Source organism: Ornithodoros turicata, unplaced genomic scaffold (assembly GCF_037126465.1).
Source record: "Ornithodoros turicata isolate Travis unplaced genomic scaffold, ASM3712646v1 Chromosome111, whole genome shotgun sequence".
NCBI lineage: Eukaryota > Metazoa > Arthropoda > Arachnida > Ixodida > Argasidae > Ornithodoros > Ornithodoros turicata.
The window spans coordinates 188368-205749 of record NW_026999297.1 but is presented as its reverse complement, the minus strand read 5'-3'; the positions used below and the strand labels follow the sequence as shown (position 1 = coordinate 205749).

General features: G+C 43.8%; 1 protein-coding gene across 1 annotated transcript in view; it reads left to right on the top strand.

The window, feature by feature from the left end:
* Positions 1 to 8560: 8560 nt before the first annotated feature.
* The window catches only part of LOC135371559 (Golgi-associated PDZ and coiled-coil motif-containing protein-like), a 159793-nt gene continuing 150971 nt past the window's right edge, over positions 8561 to 17382 (top strand). The window contains exon 1 of the mRNA XM_064605550.1: positions 8561 to 9025. Coding sequence (XP_064461620.1) covers positions 8810 to 9025 — 216 coding nt within the window. The 5' untranslated portion in view covers positions 8561 to 8809. The remainder of the gene's footprint in view (positions 9026 to 17382) is intronic.

The window sequence follows — 17382 nt, the reverse complement described above, 5'->3', positions numbered from 1 at the left end:
GGCTGCTGTCATATTTTACTTTCTTCATTCGGTACACGACTGCGGCGGCGCTGCAAGAAACCCACCACTCGACACATTTCGTCCTCCACTTTTTCCCTCTAGATCGGAAATATGATAGTTTCATTCTGCCACGTGGTTTTTGGAATGCGCTCTAGGACAAATGTTTGTATGCAGGATTGTCGCTTTTCAGCTGACGTAAATAATAACATGGCTTAACGTAGCGGCTGCTGTCATATTTTACTTTCTTCGTTCGGCACACGACTGCGGCGGCGCTGCAAGAAACCCTCCACTCGACACATTTCGTCCTCCACGTTTTCCCTCTAGATCGGAAATACGATAGTTTCATTCTTCCACGTGGTTTCTGGAATGCGCTCTAGGACAAATGTTTGTATGCAGGATTGTCGCTTTTCAGCTGACGTAAATAATAACATGGCTTAACGTAGCGGCTGCTGTCATATTTTACTTTCTTCGTTCGGCACACGACTGCGGTGGCGCTGCAAGAAACCCTCCACTCGACACATTTCGTCCTCCACGTTTTCCCTCTAGATCAGAAATACGATAGTTTCATTCTTCCACGTGGTTTCTGGAATGCGCTCTAGGACAAATGTTTGTATGCAGGATTGTCGCTTTTCAGCTGACGTAAATAATAACATGGCTTAACGTAGCGGCTGCTGTCATATTTTACTTTCTTCGTTCGGCACACGACTGCGGTGGCGCTGCAAGAAACCCTCCACTCGACACATTTCGTCCTCCACGTTTTCCCTCTAGATCGGAAATACGATAGTTTCATTCTTCCACGTGGTTTCTGGAATGCGCTCTAGGACAAATGTTTGTATGCAGGATTGTCGCTTTTCAGCTGACGTAAATAATAACATGGCTTAACGTAGCGGCTGCTGTCATATTTTACTTTCTTCATTCGGTACACGACTGCGGCGGCGCTGCAAGAAACCCACCACTCGACACATTTCGTCCTCCACTTTTTCCCTCTAGATCGGAAATATGATAGTTTCATTCTGCCACGTGGTTTTTGGAATGCGCTCTATGACAAATGTTTGTAAGCAGGATTGTCGCTTTTCTGGTGACGTACATAATAACATGGTTTAACGTAGCGGCTGCTGTCATATTTTACTTTCTTCATTCGGTACACGACTGCGGCGGCGCTGCAAGAAACCCACCACTCGACACATTTCGTCCTCCACTTTTTCCCTCTAGATCGGAAATATGATAGTTTCATTCTGCCACGTGGTTTCTGGAATGCGCTCTAGGACAAATGTTTGTATGCAGGATTGTCGCTTTTCAGCTGACGTAAATAATAACATGGCTTAACGTAGCGGCTGCTGTCATATTTTACTTTCTTCATTCGGTACACGACTGCGGCGGCGCTGCAAGAAACCCACCACTCGACACATTTCGTCCTCCACTTTTTCCCTCTGGATCGGAAATATGATAGTTTCATTCTGCCACGTGGTTTTTGGAATGCGCTCTAGGACAAATGTTTGTATGCAGGATTGTCGCTTTTCTGCTGACGTAAATAATAACATGGCTTAACGTAGCGGCTGCTGGCTAGTTCCATCTCAAATCGAACAATCCGGTACACTTGATGTCTCCAATGAACGGGAAAAAAATATATGCTGAAGCCATCGGTGAGTTAGGAGAAATAAACGCTTTCCAAATTCTCTGCGCTGCGCGGTTCGGGAACTAGGAGAGGAGGAAAAAACTGCCTCTCATAAAGCGACGTCGTCGCGAGCGGGTTTGAGCGTTCGCTACAAGGCCATTTCTTCTCGCATTATAGTAATTTCTTGATCTGGCTTTAGACCACTTAGGGCACAATAGGATCCTTCGTTGGCAGTGCTGTACCGGTTTTTGTTTGTCTGCAAAAAAATATCAAAGTTGACTCAAAGTGCCGAAAAACACCATATTCACTGCAGCTTTGCGGACGATGTACAAAACGGATAAGACTGAGCTTTATGCCATTTAATTTGTCATTCATAGGGCTATCGAATGATGTATAATTTGTTGCTCTACTCTGTAAGGAACGTAAGCGATACCTCTTTTAATAGCACCATACCACCGAAAAATGACGAATTTCGGAAGCCTTTATCTAAAAAACCCCACCAAAAACTTACCTCGAAAATTTTATATGTTGTAGGTAGTTCCTTAGACTATGCACAGAAGCAAAATCAAAATTCGGACTTGATCGGTAGGCGCACTGTGAATTTTTTGCCAGCCCTATACGCGGAGCGCATTCAAGCGGAGGCACCGTATCCCGCGTGTTGCAAAATCGAATTTTCCAAAGGGACTTTCAACTTCTGTCTTCATATAAAAAGTAATTGCTGTCATTTGAAACCATTCTGAGGTTTCAAGGTTTCCTTTTCAAGGCTCTGAGCGTTTGCGTTCATAACAATGGTGTAATCGCTGAATCTAGATTGTGGAGCAACCAGATGTTGATGATGATGATGATTAGGATTTTAATGGCGCAAAGGCAACTTCAACCAGATGTGCTCGCATTTTTTGCGGGATGTCACATGTATTGCAAGTGCTGGGATCAAGGAAAGAACATAATGATTTTACATCTTTGTAAGAGGCATATCTGTTCAGGGTTATTCTAAACAAGCATATTTACTGTACGCATTATGGCAGGAGGGACGCAGTGACTTCCAGTATTCTTTGAAACATTTCCTTTCCTACGGCCTCATGACCTCGGAGGGGGGAAATTACACTGAGGAAAATGTTGTAGTGTCATACGCACACACTCAAGGCTAATTCATGGTGCCTTTTGTGAACCTTGCCGAAACAGCCCGACCGGCGCCGCTGTCCAATATGTCATTCGGTTCGACATGCTGCGACCATGGGAAGGTCCTGATCGCATTTACTCCCTGAAGACACCTTGCGCAAAGTTTCGCCTACACACAGAAGACGCTTCACTCACTTCTCGACTACAGAAGTGCATGGAGTGCCCTTATACAGAGTGTGCGACGACATCTGCATTACTGTAGTGTGTCGTCCTGGTATCACACCTACCTCAATGACTTCTTCGTTGTACAGTGCTGATCGTGTGGATTTCGCTGACTACCGCCTCATACACAAGAAAAAAGTGCTATAGACAAAGGATTTTCGCTTTGCTTCGGAGATCGGCGTAGCTGCCATAAAGACTGTGGTTCCAGCAGATCAAGCCGAAGGCGTAACAGAAGTGGGTCAGCTATGCAGAAGCTGCTTCAAGTACTTCACAGCAAATGTGGCTGAATCACAACACGCAGCAATGTTGCCCACATTTGAAAGAAAATCTAACAAGAACCTGCCGTCAAAAGTAACATAAAGGAAAGTGGCTTCCACAACGGCCTAAAGCAGTTCATGACATGAGCACTCTCATCCACTCAGAATGCTCTGGATAACTTACGTTACCTTCTTACCTTCGTCACCTTGTCTTCTTCGCTGTCAAGTTCTTGTTATTCGGTGCAGTGATGGCCAGTAGTTAACTACATGTAGTTAAACTACTAGTTAAACTACCTGATTGTAGTTAAAAAGCAGTTATCAACTACTTGCAGAAATGTAGTGGCAACTACTAGTTAAACTACTATTTTAAGTAGTTAACTACAGTAGTTAGGTTACTGAAGGCGCCAACTACTTCCGATTTTGCCGCAAGCTTTACGGCAGGATTGTGCTTCCGACTTTTACCTTGAGCTACTTGTTTGATGAGAACGGAGGTGCAGAGCAATTGTGTCGTGCATGTGTACTAAATCTTCACTTTTAATGCTTGTCTAGTGAAGCCTCATTTGCTGTGAAATAATTCTGCAACTTAGTTTATCGCGTAGACAGAGAAAGAATCCCGCCGCAAGCTTTGAATTTGACGATCGTAGCAATGGCTTGAGCCAAAGTTTATTATTACTTGTGATTCATATTTAGCTGTCCAAGAACACTACAAGGGATTGGTGTTGGTGGACAACGTTAAGTAGTTATAGATGTAGTTAAACTACATTGCAGTAGTTAAAAAAGTAGTTTTAACTACTCCCCTGAAAAGTAGTTGAACTAGTAGTTAAACTACTCAATCACAAAGTAGTTAGTAGTTATAGTTAAACTACTGTAGAAGTAGTTAGTGGCCATCACTGATTCGGTGTACTGTAAATATGCTTCGATATGATCACCGTGGACAAATATACCTCTTATAAACACGCAAAAGTATTCTAAAGCATTCTGTTCTTGACGGGCTCCCAGCACTTGCAATGCATGTGTGTCATCCCGCAAAAAATGTGAGCACCATATGGTTGCTCCACAATCTACATTCAGCGATTACAACACTATTATGAACGCAAGCGCTCAGAACGGTTGCAAATGATAGCAATTACTTTTTATGTGAAGACAGAAGTTGAAAGTCCCTTTGGAAAATTCGACTTTGCAACACGCGGGACACGGTGCCAAGGCTTGAATGCGCTCTGCGTATAGGGCTGGCAAAAAATTCACAGTGCGCCTACCGATAAAGTCCGACTTTTGATTTTTCTTCTGCGCATAGTCTAAGGAACTACCTACAACATATAAAATTTTCGAGGCAAGTTTTTGGTGGGGTTTTTTAGATAAAGGCTTCCGAAGTTCGTCATTTTTCGGTGGTATGGTGTTACTGAAAGAGGTATCGCTTACGTTCCTGACAGAGTAGAGCAACAAATTATACATCATTCGATAGCCACATGAATGACAAATTAAACGGCATAAAGCTCAATCTTATCCGTTTTGTACATCGTCCGCAAAGTTGCAGTGAATACGGTGCTTTTCGGCACTTTGAGTCAACTTTGATATTTTTTTGTAGACAAACAAAAACGGAGACAGCACTGCCAGTGCAGGATCCTATTGTGCCCTAAGTGGTCTAAAGCCAGATCAAGAAATTTCTATAATGCGACAAGAAATAGCCTTGTAGCGAACGCTCAAACCCGCGCGCGACGACATCGTCTTATGAGAGGCAGTTTTTTCCTCCTCTCCTACTTCCCGAACCGCGCAGCGCAGAGAATTCGGAAACCGTTTATTTCTTCTAACTCACCGATGGCTTCAACATATATTTTTTTCCCGTTCATTCGAGACATCAAGTGTACCGGATTGTTCGATTTGAGATGGAACTAGCCTGCTGTCATATTTTACTTTCTTCATTCGGTACACGACTGCGGCGGCGCTGCAAGAAACCCACTACTCGACACATTTCGTCCTCCACTTTTTCCCTCTAGATCGGAAATATGATAGTTTCATTCTGCCACGTGGTTTTTGGAATGCGCTCTAGGACAAATGTTTGTATGCAGGATTGTCGCTTTTCTGCTGACGTAAATAATAACATGGGTTAACGTAGCGGCTGCTGTCATATTTTACTTTCTTCATTCGGTACACGACTGCGGCGGCGCTGCAAGAAACCCACCACTCGACACATTTCGTCCTCCACTTTTTTCCTCTAGATCGGAAATATGCTAGTTTCATTCTGCCACGTGGTTTTTGGAATGCACTCTAGGACAAATGTTTGTATGCAGGATTGTCGCTTTTCAGCTGACGTAAATAATAACATGGGTTAACGTAGCGGCTGCTGTCATATTTTACTTTCTTCATTCGGTACACGACTGCGGCGGCGCTGCAAGAAACCCACCACTCGACACATTTCGTCCTCCACTTTTTTCCTCTAGATCGGAAATATGCTAGTTTCATTCTGCCACGTGGTTTCTGGAATGCGCTCTAGGACAAATGTTTGTATGCAGGATTGCCGCTTTTCAGCTGACGTAAATAATAACATGGCTTAACGTAGCGGCTGCTGTCATATTTTACTTTCTTCGTTCGGCACACGACTGCGGCGGCGCTGCAAGAAACCCACCACTCGACACATTTCGTCCTCCACTTTTTCCCTCTAGATCGGAAATATGATTGTCTCATTCTGCCACGTGGTTTCTGGAATGCGCTCTAGGACAAATGTTTGTATGCAGGATTGTCGCTTTTCTGCTGACGTAAATAATAACATGGGTTAACGTAGCGGCTGCTGTCATATTTTACTTTCTTCATTCGGTACACGACTGCGGCGGCGCTGCAAGAAACCCACCACTCGACACATTTCGTCCTCCACTTTTTTCCTCTAGATCGGAAATATGCTAGTTTCATTCTGCCACGTGGTTTTTGGAATGCACTCTAGGACAAATGTTTGTATGCAGGATTGTCGCTTTTCAGCTGACGTAAATAATAACATGGGTTAACGTAGCGGCTGCTGTCATATTTTACTTTCTTCATTCGGTACACGACTGCGGCGGCGCTGCAAGAAACCCACCACTCGACACATTTCGTCCTCCACTTTTTTCCTCTAGATCGGAAATATGCTAGTTTCATTCTGCCACGTGGTTTCTGGAATGCGCTCTAGGACAAATGTTTGTATGCAGGATTGCCGCTTTTCAGCTGACGTAAATAATAACATGGCTTAACATAGCGGCTGCTGTCATATTTTACTTTCTTCGTTCGGCACACGACTGCGGCGGCGCTGCAAGAAACCCACCACTCGACACATTTCGTCCTCCACTTTTTCCCTCTAGATCGGAAATATGATTGTCTCATTCTGCCACGTGGTTTTTGGAATGCGCTCTAGGACAAATGTTTGTATGCAGGATTGTCGCTTTTCAGCTGACGTAAATAATAACATGGGTTAACGTAGCGGCTGCTGTCATATTTTACTTTCTTCATTCGGTACACGACTGCGGCGGCGCTGCAAGAAACCCACCACTCGACACATTTCGTCCTCCACTTTTTTCCTCTAGATCGGAAATATGCTAGTTTCATTCTGCCACGTGGTTTTTGGAATGCGCTCTAGGACAAATGTTTGTATGCAGGATTGTCGCTTTTCAGCTGACGTAAATAATAACATGGGTTAACGTAGCGGCTGCTGTCATATTTTACTTTCTTCATTCGGTACACGACTGCGGCGGCGCTGCAAGAAACCCTCCACTCGACACATTTCGTCCTCCACGTTTTCCCTCTAGATCGGAAATACGATAGTTTCATTCTTCCACGTGGTTTCTGGAATGCGCTCTAGTACAAATGTTTGTATGCAGGATTGTCGCTTTTCAGCTGACGTAAATAATAACATGGCTTAACGTAGCGGCTGCTGTCATATTTTACTTTCTTCGTTCGGCACACGACTGCGGTGGCGCTGCAAGAAACCCTCCACTCGACACATTTCGTCCTCCACGTTTTCCCTCTAGATCGGAAATACGATAGTTTCATTCTTCCACGTGGTTTCTGGAATGCGCTCTAGGACAAATGTTTGTATGCAGGATTGTCGCTTTTCAGCTGACGTAAATAATAACATGGCTTAACGTAGCGGCTGCTGTCATATTTTACTTTCTTCGTTCGGCACACGACTGCGGCGGCGCTGCAAGAAACCCTCCACTCGACACATTTCGTCCTCCACGTTTTCCCTCTAGATCGGAAATACGATAGTTTCATTCTTCCACGTGGTTTCTGGAATGCGCTCTAGGACAAATGTTTGTATGCAGGATTGTCGCTTTTCAGCTGACGTAAATAATAACATGGCTTAACGTAGCGGCTACTGTCATATTTTACTTTCTTCGTTCGGCACACGACTGCGGCGGCGCTGCAAGAAACCCTCCACTCGACACATTTCGTCCTCCACGTTTTCCCTCTAGATCGGAAATACGATAGTTTCATTCTTCCACGTGGTTTCTGGAATGCGCTCTAGGACAAATGTTTGTATGCAGGATTGTCGTTTTTCAGCTGACGTAAATAATAACATGGCTTAACGTAGCGGCTACTGTCATATTTTACTTTCTTCGTTCGGCACACGACTGCGGCGGCGCTGCAAGAAACCCTCCACTCGACACATTTCGTCCTCCACGTTTTCCCTCTAGATCGGAAATACGATAGTTTCATTCTTCCACGTGGTTTCTGGAATGCGCTCTAGGACAAATGTTTGTATGCAGGATTGCCGCTTTTCAGCTGACGTAAATAATAACATGGCTTAACGTAGCGGCTGCTGTCATATTTTACTTTCTTCGTTCGGCACACGACTGCGGCGGCGCTGCAAGAAACCCTCCACTCAACACATTTCGTCCTCCACGTTTTCCCTCTAGATCGGAAATACGATAGTTTCATTCTTCCACGTGGTTTCTGGAATGCGCTCTAGGACAAATGTTTGTATGCAGGACGGTCAGAGGGAATTTTCGACAACTCGTAGGGCAAGCGCGCTGCTGTTTGAGGCAAGGACAGGGACGTTACGAATGAAAACTCATGTCGCAAAATATACAGAGGTCTCAGATAAAACATGCGGTATATGAGGACAAGAGGAGACGGCGGAGCATGTCATACTGGCATGCAAAGGTATTCAGCCGACGCAGGGCGATGTGACCTTATGGGAAGGTTTTCCGAAACGATAGGGGCGAAGTTAACCTCAATTCAGTACAAAGGACCGACTGAATGATTGGTGGCATATAGGAATAATGTTGTTGTCTCCAATGCAAACACCAGCAGTGTGAACTAATTGTGATCATCCGAAGTAATTTCATCTCAGTAGTGTGTCAATTCTAGGCTAGGTGGCGCAAGCTACCGCCCGCGCCAAGGGGAAAAGCCACAGATCCATCCATGTTCCAGAGTGGCGGTCTTCTTCACTAAAGTATCGTTATGTTTTTGTACTGAGACGTTCCAATTTACTGGGCCATTTGCCTAATATGTGGTGACGACAAAGAATTCAACGCGAACGTGATATATTTCTCCAGCTGAATCTCCCGAGCGTGCGTGAACATTAGAAGAACACCGTCTGACGTACAGATCTTCCACGTACTTGGACGTCATGTCAACAGCTACTGTTGCAATGAGGTGGTTGGAGTTGCTAGAAAAAGAGTTCGATAGGGCGTATTTAGACCTGGACATACTGTTGGGCGAGATTGATGAGGAGCAATGTGATATCATCTACGAGGGACGTCGAAAGATGACTGCTCTAACCAGTGCTTTTGCTCAACTCTGCCACAAATCGCAGACGGTCTTTGAAACAAACGAAAGACTAGAGGTAAGTGATTGATTTGTGATTTTCCTACACGTGGCAGTGATGGGCTTGCTGAGACACAAGTAGTGATGCCGGGCATCCGAACGTTATGATTCTAGTAGCCTCGTTATTGTGCTCGTGCAAATTACTAAGTACGGTCCAGTGAAATGGGCATCCCTACCGTAGGGCATAACAAGGACTTAGAGAAGACAACAGTTGGTCACCACATGTCATGTAAACTCGTGCTTCGTGCGCGCACACGTTGCAGTTTTTTCAGTACATCGTAACAAACTGAAACTGCAACACACATCGTGTGTTGACATCGCGGGTAGCACGAACGCGATCTTAGAGATGGCAATATCTGTCATACCTACTTCACTAGTGAGCATAGATACATTTGCTGAAGGCACGATGCATTGCAATAAGCATGAGAGAGTAGATGGCCTTTAGGATATAGAGTCCAGTTAACCTTTGTTAAAAAAAAATACCAAGAAATGAGAAGAAAAGGAAAGCAAAGGTGGTGCAAAAGCAGTGTTACACCCAGTATTGGTGTAGCAAAGGTACAGTTATCGGCTTGTACGGGTGTATTATAATACCCGTCCTCCCTAATGTTCTCATATAAATACATTTTCTATGAATATACATGTGCCACACGCCTCCAAATCGTGGAGTTTTAAATGTTGCATGGAGGATCTGTGATGCAGCACATACCTTCACCTCTCCGTAATGTCGCTGCTGGCATAGGATACTCAAACACAGAATCTCTGGAAGATGAAGTTTTGAAAGCAGCGTCAATATCTATATTTGCACTCGACTAATGTTTTGTGTATTAGAGCTTGTGTTGTCCTCAGGGTCCCTCTGATGCTCTTGAGGAGTCCGGCCCATCGGAGAATGTGGAAGCATAAATGTTGTAAATGGCCAACCATTGGATGCCAGTGTAATCACGACATCCATAAGATGCACACGTCTCTGAGCCAACTCAAGGCGTTAAAGGGACATTGCATCCGGAAACCCATTTATAAAACATATATCCTTACGTTCGGTGTCACGTGACGAGCTACTTGGCTTAATTTTTCAATCTAAACATGCGTAGATATTGAATAAAAGAAGACGAGCGTTGCTTCGGCGTGATGTCATTTCCTAACAGTAGGAGAAAGGCACCCCTTTTTGCTTTTTTCTGGAGAGGGAATTCCTCTTAACATTCGGTGTCTGCACATATTCGATCTTATAGCATTGAAGCTGGGCCATCATATTGCGCGAGATTTTCGATAGCTTGGTCAATTGTAAACGAGGAATAAAATGACACCATAGTTTCAAAACCGACTGGAAGTTACCTAATTTTGTGCGTATAAGCTGGAGGACCCGTTTTTAGGAACATTTTGAAGATTTTCCGGCAGATAAGCTGCAGGCAATGCCACCTGACTGCTGTTTACGGGAAACTAGTGGCGCAGATATAAAATCAATTCTGGGATCGGCACTGTGTACAACCAAGGAGGTCAGTTGTAGCTCAGTTGTATCGTTCTACTAAGATGGGATTGTGTCCTTGTTGCATGCTTTTTCTGGGTGGACAGATCGGTGGTCTTCCCGAAGACACGAATCACTGTCAACCCGTTTCGTTAAAGCTGCATGGGGGAAGATACGAGGAGGGCCAGTCTACTCGATTGTCGAGGCACCCCTGTTATGTATTGTTCATGCATTGGTGAGGAGGGGCTGTTCCGAAGGTAGTGTCGGCCCTTTCATTGAAACCGGGATACGGGGAAAATACCACGGAGAAATACTCATCAGATAAGCCGCAGAGCGCGGGCCAAAGAAAAAATTTGCGCGTATGCCGTGGCTAATATGCTCGAAATTACGGTATGTGGCTGTCCCTTTAAAAGTGCTCCAACCACTCAAGAACACAGAAAAGACCAGAACACGCAAGAGCTACAGCTTTGTATAATGTAAAAACCCCCGAGACTAGGGAACACGAAGGGACAGACACAACACGAAGTCTTGAGACTTGAGAAGTTGAGACTTCGTGTTGTGTCTGTCCCTTCGTGTTCCCTAGTCTCGGGGGTTTTACATTATGCATCATCTTCACCAGCTCGTTTGCTTCCTAGCCATCTTTTCATAGAGCTTTGTGTTGCGATTAGTGTTGCGCATCTCAGCATTCCTTGGTGGTTTTAGTGCAAATTCAAACTACCGGCAAACCCAGAAGGATTGTTAGGGTAGTTGTTAGTCAACTTCATCGGACTGCTTCAATTTGCATGATGAAATGAACCTGAGAATGGGCGACGTGAATTACACAAAAATATGTAACGAAGCTCGAACCAGCAAAACACTCTTTCTCTCACAGCACCACAAATTACATGCAGGTAGCCCGCACTTATGCTTCAGTGCGATTATGTACATAGTACGTAGCTGCAATCCATTCCTAAAAGATGTAGGAAGGAACGCAAAGACCAGGCAATGCCAGCGAGCAAGACAGGTTTACTGTGCGGGTGGGCAGCACAAAATTAGCCGAGAACTGAGGCACGCGACAAAGTGCACGCACTCCCACTGTAGTTGTCGCTCTCTTCTAACTTGTCAACCTCTCTTCACGGCCTCGCAAACCTTGTGGCGCACATCACCAAGCTCTTCCAAAGCGACTCAAAGCCACTCACGCGACTCAAAGCGATTCAAGCGACTCCTTCAGCACCGCACCTGCCTCCCATCATCGCATCACCCATCTGCGTTCCATTCCATGCTCCTGCTACTGCTGCAATCTGCAACCACAGCTCCCGCTGTCTCTGGGCGGGGGAGTACCTGTGGCGACCACCTACCGTCGACGACGACGATGTCTATCGCAACAGCGGGCACGCGCTACGCGCCCGAATAAACAGTTGACCTCTGGGCTTCCTCCTGTGTGGCTGTCTGCTAACTAGCTCCCACAGATATAACGCCCTCTGCTAACAAAAGATGCCACTAAAGATGTCGAGTTGTCCTTCAGAGACTCGGTAATGAACAACGCGTGGTAATTTTTTAAAACTTGAGCAGCAAAACATTTGCTACACCTCTAGCAGAAAACTTGGAGTCGTAGTGATAACATACAATAATTGACGCAGAACTCTATTTACTCGGCGTAGACATTCTGAAGGTCACAATCTATTGCATACTGCCACCAGAGCTAAATAGCTGGTCTCCTCAATAATTGTGATTTTTTAAAAATTTATTATTTTTTTATTAATACCCTCAATGCATAGCATTACACAGGGGAGTGAGTTAATAGAACAAAAATGTAAAAGTAATAAATGAAATGAGGTTGAATGCTCGTAAACAAGCACAAACAATAACAAGAAAAAATTATACTGTGGGTTTGTACAATGCATTTCATATATAATCCAACGTAGAGCTGCATCAACATGACATATTATGTAAGGTGGACGAAAATGTTGAGAAGCCGCTGATTGTAACGAGGGATGGGGGAGGCAATCCCATTCCCTCGATGTCCGTGGAATAAATGGGGTGGAGAAAGTGGAAAGAAGATATTATTCCAACCTTGTGAGGATGATCAAACCACAACGATACGTAATATGGCTGAGTTCGGGGCTCAGTGGAAAAGAGACACAATTCAGGGAGTCTTGATTCAAGAGGTGCCAAGCCCAGGTAGGTTTTTGTGGCAGTTACGGTGGATGTTTGAACAAATGAAATGCTATGTACATCCCCTCATCCATGTTACAGAAGCAGGGTCCCATACGGGCGATGCATATTCTAATTGTGAGCGTTTTGTAACTTAAGACTTGGATATCTGTTGAAGCGGGGTGACATCTGAGGTATCCCAACGTACAGTTATTTAGATTTTTTAGTATTTTTTTTAGTTAGATTTTCCCAACTGAGATTAGAAATGATATCAACACCTAAGTATTTATATGACATGACTGATTTGAGAGCAACATTATCGAGGTGTTAAGTGCGCGAGTGCTTAATTGTACGTGACATGTGCGTGTGTTTACATTTTGTGACGTTCAGTTTCATGTGCCATGAGATAAACTGATGTTCTGAGGCTGGAACAACATAGAGGGGACAGATACAAACAATACTTTCATCATGTGCCATGTTTTACTGCACAAATTAATTTTGTTTATATCAGCTTGAAGTGCGTGCATGTTGTCATTGGTTGTTATTTCATGGTAAACGGTACAGTCATCTGCAAAAAGATGAATAGTAGATGTTACGGAATCAGGCAGATCATTAATGTACATTAAAAATAGTAAAGGCACGAGGACAGTACCTTGAGGGATGCCAGTGAGAACAGGGTGCAGAGTGGAATAAACACGCATTAACAAATCGTTTGCGGTGTGTCAGAAAAAAATTGAGCCATATTAGTGGACTTCAGTCGTGTAGTTTTAGTATCTGGAGCTGTTGGGAGACCTTATCAAATCCTTTGGAAAAATTAAGAAAGATGCAGTCAGCGATTGTCAAGTACGATGTGAAGACTGAGTAAATGAAAGGAGTTGAGTTTCGCATGAATACAACCTGCGAAAACCTTGTTGGGGTACGTTGAAAAATGAATTGCATTCGAGAGAACTTGCAGAGAAATTGCATCTACGAGAAAATGATGTCTTCTAAAATCTTACGTTGCACAGAGGTGATAGATACGGGTAGAACATAATGAGGCGAGTGCTTTGTTCCTGACCTATGAATTGGGGCCACCTTCCCCATCTTCCAGCTGTCTGGCAAGGTGCCGTAGTATAGAGATTGTTGAAATATATTCTACTAAGGATGAGGAAGGAATATACGTCTGTACCCTTGAGGAACTTTGTGTTGATGCAGTCAATGCCAGCTGCAGAAAAGGTTTTTAACTACGCAGTAATTTTTGCGATCCCATCCAATAACAAATGGGTCCATTGGAAAGTAGCTGTGACTACAAAAACAAAGCATATCACCTGAATTCATGAGAGAAAAGTAACTGAAGAACACAATGTTCAGTACACTCTTCATCAGTTCGCTGTTAGTTTTCATTAATACAATTCATAATCTATCGGTTGGAGTGACCATGTTCCAGAACTTCCTTGGGTTGTTCAGCAACATACCTGTAATGGTATTGTCAAGGAAAGCAACTTCGGCATTTGTAAGCTCAGGGCAAGAATGCATTTCCGCTGAGCGATATGCGAATCAGTGAGATTGGCTTTTAGGTATCCAAGCTTCTATAAATAGCCATTTCGTTTTGTTTGGGAAACGTCGTAGATGTGTGTTGCACCATGGAGGGTTATGTTCTGACATTATGTTCCAACTGCTGTTGTGTTGCCTCTGCATCATGTGTTTGTTGTCACTCTTCTTCATAACCTTCCCATCTCCACTGCTTAACAGATGTACCAAAAATTGGCTGCCTAAGTTCAGAAGTGTACATTTAAAGTTGAAAACAGTACGAATTTAGTCTAAAGAAATGAATTTTATTTCTTTAGACTAAGGGAATAAAATACTTCCCTTTTATTAAGAAACTTTTGCACACAGGGATAATGGTTTACGATTACTGATTATGATTGCTGCATTTTGCTTTCTTATTAGTAAAGTACACCTGCAGGACAATTGTAATTTTAAAAGTCTGGTACATGTTCTGCATTTCAGCAACATAAAAATCTGTCTGGCAATGCTGAAAAGTCTGTCCACAACTGCAGTGCCTTGTGGTGGTGAATTGATTTTCTGGAAGCATTTCTTTCGTGCCAGTGTGATTTTTCACGGACTGACATTTCTACAATCTACAATTTACGCATGATTTCACTTCATGAGCACCGGTGTGTGAAGGAGCACATTCACCGCTATTTAAGGACATGAATATGTTGTGTTTATCAGCTCCATAGAGATGAGTCTCCAACATAGCTGAGCCTAGCAGCCTGGCCTGCAGTAGCTGCTATGTGTATGTTTAGTTAAAACCAGGATGGTAGCTCATTACAGTCAAGAGTCTCATTATGGCCATTGATCCTTTAATCCCCAAATGTCCCATTAGGTCCAAAATCTTGGGATTGGTCAAAAGTGTCTCATGACACCCAAAATCTTCTCGTTTCAGTTAAAGAAAGCTTCATGTCAAAGGGCTTATGGAATGAAGGTTGCAAATGCATCTGCAGGGATTTATTGCCATAGCACAGTGAAATAATTTGCCTAAAATATCTTGTCTTTTTTTTTTGCTACCACTACTGCATATACTGTCGATCCCGTGTTTATCTGGACTTCATTTATCCGGATCCAGCGCTATCGGACAAAAAAGCACCGGGACAGATTTCTCCCCATGTATTTCGCCCTTGTTTATCCGGACTTCAGCCTCTGGACTGGGACGAGAATTCCAGGGAACAGAGGTGACTAATACCTAACAGTCGGCTTCAGTTATATCGGTCACCGTCAGAGGAAGGACACTTGACCTGCATCTAGTCAGGCGAGGTCGAGGACTCTGGTCGTGGACTCCTTTTTACTGAAACAAAGAGGATGTTGCTAGAAAGAATTATCTCCCTTTCAGACTTTGCACATTACACAAAAGTGATTCACTGAGCAGTCTGGTCATTTCAGGCTGAGAAGGTCGTGTGTGCATTTCGAAGGTGTCGTCGGCTATGTGTTCGCCCAGCACGCCGAAGCGTCGACAACTTGGCATCAGCAATGCCAGCAAAAGCTTTTTTCAGCAATGCCAGCATTTTTCGAGCAACGGAATGATATTTTGCAAGTTAATGTCATTAGCAAAGGTTTGCAAGAACTGAATGTCCATATTAGAATGAAACAGATGACAATGGATACTTTTTTGTGTAATGGTCAATAAAGATGTCCTTTTAGGATCACTCCGGATTTTCGCGTTCCACTTATCCGGTTCCCCCGCTATCCGGACATTTCCACACAGGAAACGAAGCTGTCTGGATAAACGCGGGTCGATTGTATTATGCAGACACATTATGTGCCGTTAGGCAAAATCTGTGTCACATGAGCCCAGAAATAATACATAGTTCTGCGAGAGCTATTATCCCAGTTGCTAGTGCAAGAGAAACAGGTGTGCAAACAGTCACATGTGGAGGGACATTTGCTTGCACTGCGAGATATATGGCACTATATAATATAACGTGTAATGTATTCATCAGGAGGTGGTCTTGATGTTGTTATGAAGCACGCTGATATTTATTTAAATACCCTAAGGGTCCCGAGGTTACTACATGGGAGTGGCGCATAGAACAATGGTGTACATGATGCCAATTATACAAAACTAATTGAGGACCGCAACGTTATACATAGTTAAACAGCACAAACAAAAAACAACAAGCTGTAATATTGTACAGCAGAGCAAACAAACATGGTAACCATTCAGAACAAATTGCTAAAGAAAAAAGAAACTGAAAAATTGTGATGCGGAGAATGTGATTCGGGTTTGTTATGTGAATGGCTGAGTAGGGTAGGCTGTTCCATACTATTGATTAGCATGGAAAAAAGGAATGCATGAAGATGGATGCGAGACAGGTATGGCCTCTACCCCTTTCTATTTTGTTGGTCTGGACAAGTAGTGGAAATATGATGCCACCTGTTGGTTCTTTCTTTTTCTTACATTTTCTTTTTGTCTTCGTTGTCAAGTTGGGGGACCTGGGTTAACCTCGATATCACTTGACGTCGGCGAAAATAGCCTGACAACGATACTACAACCGTGCAGTGTAGACACGCATACATGCAGGCACGGTAGCACTAGGAGACATATATTGTTCGATCGTTTAGAGCACAAACTCGTGTGTTTGCTCTTACTTGAAGAAGAAATAAACATAGGTTAGGTTGATGGCATCGCCACCGAGCCCAAAACGGTTGATTCTGAAATCTGCCATATAAGTAACAGATGAGCACGTTGGTCTTGCAGGAAGTAGATTCGTGATATTGTGACAAGGATCACCGATAACACTTATCCATGTCGTTACTGGCCCTGCTTCACTTGACTGTATATATGTGTTGTAACCGTTTGTCATCTGTGTTGTAACTTCTTGGAGCCGTCAAACAGTCAGGACGGTTCACAACCAGAGTCCCAGCGATAAGTCCACGCAGTGACGTCATGTGGGAGTCCCTGCTATGCGTTCACACGGGACAAGGGATGAGAAGTCCGTCTCCAACTTACTTATCTGACTTATCCAACTGGCGTATCCAACTGGCGTATCCAACTTACAACAAGTACTTATCTGGCTGTGTTAATGAGTCTTCTAATTTACCTTCACTGTAGTTGAACAGAAAAATGGACATGTTGCACCTTGGGGTACATTTCATCTAAAAAATTCCACAATGCAGGAAACCCTTACACCAGTGAGATAAAAAGGAAACTGCTGTCGTCGATGGCAACACATATCTCGCGGTCGACGTCTTTGCGTAGGAGCAGGGTTGCCATGCCACGGAATCTCAAAACTTGCACGTCATTG